The sequence below is a fragment of the Emiliania huxleyi genome, assembly GCF_000372725.1.
Source record: "Emiliania huxleyi CCMP1516 unplaced genomic scaffold EMIHUscaffold_92, whole genome shotgun sequence".
Classification (NCBI taxonomy): domain Eukaryota; phylum Haptophyta; order Isochrysidales; family Noelaerhabdaceae; genus Emiliania; species Emiliania huxleyi.
In genome coordinates this window covers 236,760-242,585 of record NW_005195149.1, presented here as the reverse complement: position 1 = coordinate 242,585, position 5,826 = coordinate 236,760, and the positions used below count along the sequence as shown (strand labels likewise).

General features: G+C 67.3%; 1 protein-coding gene across 1 annotated transcript; it reads right to left on the bottom strand.

Moving 5' to 3' along the window:
- Positions 1-2,268: 2,268 nt before the first annotated feature.
- EMIHUDRAFT_220608 (hypothetical protein) lies at positions 2,269-3,701 on the bottom strand (the record flags this gene model as incomplete). The annotated part of the gene is made up of 3 exons (XM_005757205.1): positions 2,269-2,478; positions 2,848-3,538; positions 3,655-3,701. 3 exons carry the CDS (start codon positions 3,699-3,701, stop codon positions 2,269-2,271), a joined length of 948 nt encoding a protein of 315 aa, XP_005757262.1.
- Between the last annotated feature and the right edge of the window lie 2,125 nt (positions 3,702-5,826).

Genomic DNA, 5,826 nt, shown 5'->3' with positions numbered 1-5,826 from the left:
CGCTCGCGGTCAACGCCCGTGCGTCGACATCATTAGCACGCCACCGTCCTTGCTGCACTCGCCCTCGAAGCGTAGACAACCTTCGAGGTAGTTGCTGCATCCGGTATCGTGACTTTTGCAGCCGTAGCCGCCGTGGCGTTCGAAGCTCTTGAGCCGCATGCCGCCGCTGCGCCAGTCGCCGCAGCCGTCGCAGCCTTCACCGCCTTCGGTCTCAACGTCATCGTGGGCGTAGGGGCCGCTCCAGTGGCAGTCTCAGTCGCGGCCGCTGTCTTCGTCGCCGCCGCCGCCGCCACCCTCTTCGCCGTCGCCGCTACCGCCGCCGCCCTTGCCGCCGCCGCCGTCGCCGCCGCTGCTGCCGCCTTTGGACCCTTTCGCCGTCTTTGTCGACCGCCTAGTCGACCGCCCCACTCGCCCCGCAGCGGCGGTGCTTCTCCTCGGGCTGCTCTTCGGGTGCACCTGCAGCTGCCGGATCTGCCGGGCGCCCCCCGCCGCCGAGGGGAGGCATCGCCTGCTCGAGCACAAGGAGAGCAGCTCGGCCGAGGTGGGGGCTCCTCCTCCCCCGGCCACAGCTTCTGCAGCCTCCTCTTCCTCCTTTTCCTCCGCCCTCATCGCACGCTGGAGCATGTCGGCCGCGGCTGCGTTCAACCAATTGTCGATTCGGTCCCAGGAGGCCGGCGGCTCGGACGGCTCCGTCTCCTCAGCCAGAGACGCCCAAGGAGGCTCCTCGCCGGCGAGGAGCGTCGCAGAAATCGTCGAGCGGAGGATGGCCGGGGGCGTCAGCCCGATCCCTATGTATGAGTAAGGAAAGAGCAACAGTCAAGTCATGTTGCATTTCGGTCGGTTTATTAGACACTTTCTTTTTACCTAAGATGTGTACGCTCTTAATCAATAAAGGGGAAGGACCCTGAGTTGACCAGGGGTTGGGCGCCAGGCCCTCCTGCTCGGCTCCAGCGAGTAGACTAGTCTTGTTAGAGGGCCCACAGCGTCCTAATCTAAAATCTGAGGATTCAGGATTCAGGCATCGCTTTAGTGAGGCCAAAGTGAGTTTGGCTAGTGCCATTTCACTCTGACACGCTAATCTTGAAAACGTCTCCAACGGAGCTCCGTGTTGCTTCCAGCGCCCTCCCCCGCGCTCCCTGCGGCCATGGCCGATGCTCCTAGTATGAGAGGTCATCTGGCTACCGCGAGAGCGACCCAACTCGTCGACATCGTCCGATGATGGTGCCGCAAAGTCAGCCTCCGGAGGCTATCGTGGGGTCGAGCCGGCAGTAGCCGTGACATGTGGTTCCACCACCCCTCGTAGGCTTTGCCTCTGATCGCCACCGTTCCCAGGCTGCCTAATGGGATGGAAAGGAAGGCTGGGCGAGCGTATAGAAGCGTTCTCGACCTTGTCGTGGCAGCCTGCACGGCAGCGCTGGCAGGCGCGATGAGCGTCGTGCCACCTGACCCGATACGGGTCGCAGGCGTCGTACCGAGCGCGTCGAGACCGTGTCCTGATGTGATCTGCACGGGTAAATCACGTCGGCGTCAAAGGAGCGACGTGCGACCTGTCAGAGCTTGATCTCCGATCTCAGCGGCGTCGAGTCGTCTCCGGCGCGCGACAAAGGTACATACCCAGGACGCGCAGAGGCAGCTGCGACCCGGGCGAGTGCACGGCGGCGCACCGCGCCACCTGCTGTGCGCCGCCTTCTATTCGGCGGGGTCGCAGCTGCCTCTGGAAGGCACCGAGATGTACCTTTTTGCGCAAATGGTCAAATCAAGGTTTTGTAACGCGAGCTGTGTCACAGTGAAATGGCACTAGCCTTTATGGATGGGTGAGAACGATGCGCGACACGAGGAGGCACGCGCACCGACTCGTCGGCGACTCTGCTGACGCCGTTTCAGAATTTTTCTCAGCGTGAGCGAGACGTGGAAGAGTGCCACCGTCGGGTAGGACGGGTCGGCCCGGCGCATCGGAGTAGCCGTCGTGGTCGCGGCGAGCAGCGCCGGCCACTCCGGCGCCGCGTCGGCAACATGGGATCATGTCCGCACCGCCACTTCGCGGTCGCAGCGCTGTTTGTCGCGCCCAAAACGCCGCCTATCCCTCTTTCGGGCCAAAGATCGCCTCGCATGTCGATTTTGACTCGACGGGCGCATGGAGGCATCACGTCTCCATGCGCCCGTCAAGTCGGAGCCAGTCTGCGGCGACCACAGCGTGAAGATCTACGGCTTAGGCGGCCGCCATCGTGACCCTCGCTTTCGGCGGGTTCCCGCGCATGTGTTCCCGCGCTACGGCAGCGGAGCGAGGTACGGGAATCGCGCCACGTCCCTCGCCGCGAGCTCGTGCGGCACGCTCAGGCGCGCCAGCGGCAGCGCCCGCGCGCCGCTGTAGCCGCCGGCCCGCTGCGCGCAGCGCCAGACCTTGGTTCGCAGCGCCATCTCCCGCGGGTCGTCGAGGATGTACCCGCTGCAGCGGTTCGGCACGTAGCAGTAGCCGAGCTCCGCCGCCGGGTCGCAGAAGCCGAAGGAGCCGCCGGCGCCGGGCGTGCCGAAGGCGCGGCCGTCGGCGCCGAAGTTGGAGAACCGGCCGGGCGGCGCGTCGGGCGGCCCGGGCTTCATCATCCCCGCGCTCATCGCGACGTCGATCCCGAGGATCTCGTCGTGCCACCCGCCGAGCCGCGCCGGCCGCGCCGGCGCCGTGAACTCGGCGAGCGCCGCCGCGCTCAGCCCGAGCGCGCGCGCCCGCCGCGCCAGCGCGCAGCTTGCGAGCGCCGGGTCGTTGATCGCGCGCTCCGCCGCGGCGTAGAGCGTCGCGACCGCGCGCGCGGTGGCGTTGCCGTTGGCGGCGGGTAACTCGATCTCCTTCACCTCGCGCCGGTTGTAGTCCAGCACCGAGGGGGGCGCGCTGAGGCGCGGGTTGGCGAAGGCGCGCGCGGTGTAGCTGCGTGGTTCGAGGAGCAGCCGCCGCACGAAGCCGGGGGGGAAGCTGTCGGCGAAGAGCGGCTCGAGCCCGCTCATGCCGTCGATCACCGCGAAGCGCGCGTCCGGCACGCTCGCCGGCGTGCCGACGTAGATCTCGTCCTCGATGCCGAGGGGCGCGAAGCACTCGTCGCGCAGTAACTCGCCCGCGGACCGCCGCCGCTCGCCGTCGCTCATCTGCACCAGCGCGCTCTCGAAGTTCCCGAGCGTGACCGCCATGTAGCCCTTGTAGTCGCCCGGCGTGCGCCACTCCATCGGCGCCGCCGCGAAGAAGGCGCGGGTAGCGGCCTTGTCCCGCAGCGTCGCGAGCGCGATCGGGGGCGCCGGGCCGGCGAGGCCGCACTCGTGCGAGATCAGCTGCCGCACCGTCACGTCCTCCTTCCCGTTCTGCGCGAACTCCGGCCACCACTGCGCGACCTTGCCGTCGTAGTCGATCGCGCCGCGCGACTTCTGGATCGCGAGCGCGAAGGCGGTGACGCCCTTCGTCGTGGAAAAGACGGGCGCCAGCGTCGGCTCCTCCCACGGCGCCTGCGCGCCGCGGTCGCGGTAGCCGCCCCAGAGGTCGACGACCTTGACCCCTCTGTGGAAGACGGTGATCGCAGACAAAGAATTACTCGCGTAGGCTGTGAAAGCACGCCCAACCTAGCGGATTTGGGTACTTGCCCCCGAAGGCAAGTGCGTCTGTTCACAGCTCACGAGAGTAATAAAAATCCCTGTGTGGTGGCGGCGTGCCGTCCTCCCATCCCTCCCTTGGGTTGTCTGTTTTCTTACTTTCTTTCTTTACCGGGTACGGGACTGGTACTGCAAAGGCGACGGCTTAGAAGCTGGAGGCGCGGCGGGGGCGACGGGGGGGGGAGGGGGGGGACGGATATGCAACGGTGGCATAAAGTGAATGATACACCGTCGCAGGTTACATCCAGGTCTCGGTGCGGGATGTGCTGGGGGGCTGCCCCCCAGTCGATTGCCGCATAGTTCGTCGATGTAACCCTACCAGAAAGCTGTATTCACACCTACCCTTCCAAAAAAAAGAAATGTCGCGCTTTTGTCGAAGATCCGGCGGGTTTATCGGAGCATCACCCATAGAAAGGGAAGAAACGGCAGGTGCTTACAAGCGGCCGTTTGCTCTCATCTCTAGCCAACCGCCGCTGTTTGCCTCGCATGCCGCACCGGGAGCTCTGATGCACCAGAGCTCCTCGGTACCGGAGCTTCTCCCTGCCGAAGCGTTTACGTGAATAGCGACTGTTCTCAGAGCACGCGCGCAGAGCATCATGGACTGCTGGGGCGAGGTCCTCTCAGGTGGAGCGAATTTTGTTCACGCTAGGACGAAGTGCGCCAAAGTCCCGATCAAGCCTGGTCCGGCCTTTCGAGAGCGCTTCTGTGCAGACTGCAGGGGAGGGGGCGTCTTTGTGCACTCCTCGCGCCTGCGGGTGGTCATGTGTGCCAACTTGCCCTCAAACAAACACACAAACGGAGTCTGGAACGAGGGGGAAGAGCGGTGGCCCCCGTATCGGATCATCAACCAGACCGTCTCCTCCTTGGGCCCAAAACTGGTCATACTCCGCGACGCGACGACTGCTCCGCTCGAGGGTCTCGCCGAGATGCCGCAGAGTGGATGGCTCGGGTTCCGCGTGGGGCGCACGCTCGAGCCACTTGCGCTGCAACCGTTTGCGCAGCGGCCGCCCTCGCAGAGCGCGGCGCCGACGCTGATCGCGTTGCCGATGGCCTTTGCCGTCGCAGCCTCGGAGCCGCCCCTCTCGGCTCCCCCCCACGCCCTCAAGCCTGGCCCTCCCGCCGCGGCACTTGCGGCTGAGGGGTGGGCGTATGCCGCGCCGACATCTCCTCCTTGGCATACCCCCGCCGCCGCCGCCCCCGCCGCCGCCGCCCCCGCCGCCCCCGCCGCCCCCGCCGCCGCCCCCGCCGCCCCCGCCGCCCCCGCCGCCGGCCTCGCCCCTGCCCCTGCGGCTCCGCTTCACGACCCGCGCGCGGCGCCCACGGGGCGCACGTGGCCATGGGGACCTGGGGGGCCGGCGGGGCCGGAGGCGGGGCCGGAGGCGCGGCTGGAGGCGCGTCCGGAGGCGGGTCTGGAGGCGGGTCCGCCCTCGGCCGCCCCAGCAGCACGGCTCTCCGAGGAACGGGCTCACCCCGCGCCTTCTGCCGCCGCCGCCTTCTCCGCCCGTGCTGCCGACGTGTGCGCGGCGTCCGCGCTGGCCCGCCTCTCCCTAGATGCGGGGTGGGCTGGACTGCTGCCCAACGCGCCTTCACGAACGCGGCCCCGCCTCTTCTTCACGCGGCATGCTGACAGACACACACACACACACACACACACACACACACACACACACACACATACACACACACACAAACTTCAAGAAGGAGCAACCCCTCACCCACAACGGACCGAATCACGTGGGACCTACTGAGCGCGCCTCTCGAGTATACCCTTAGGTTGGCCTCGCCGGATTGGACACTGCTCCGCCCGGCAAAGCAGCGGGCAGCGCCCCGAGCAAGCCGGCCGCTGCGACCGTGGCCGCAGGGGCGGGGCACCCCCCCGCGCGCGAGGGCGGGCCGCCGCGCAAGGTTCGAGACGAGATTCGACGGGATGTGGGTGGGCGGGAGGGTGTCTGGGAGCAGGGGGGGAGGGGGGGTCTCCTCATGAGATGTTCATGAGACGTGCACTCTAATGCCGGGCCAGCTCCTGCCTGTCTGGGTGTGGAGCTGCGAGGGCTCCTGCCTGCCCCTCCCCCCACCACCTTCGCTTGTGTGTGCGTTGAGACCACGCCTCACCTCACCGCAAGGTTCGACGAGCCTCGGCGGCGGCGGCCGCCCCGGAGGCCTTGTCGGCGCGCCACCAGCCAGCCCCCCCTTAAA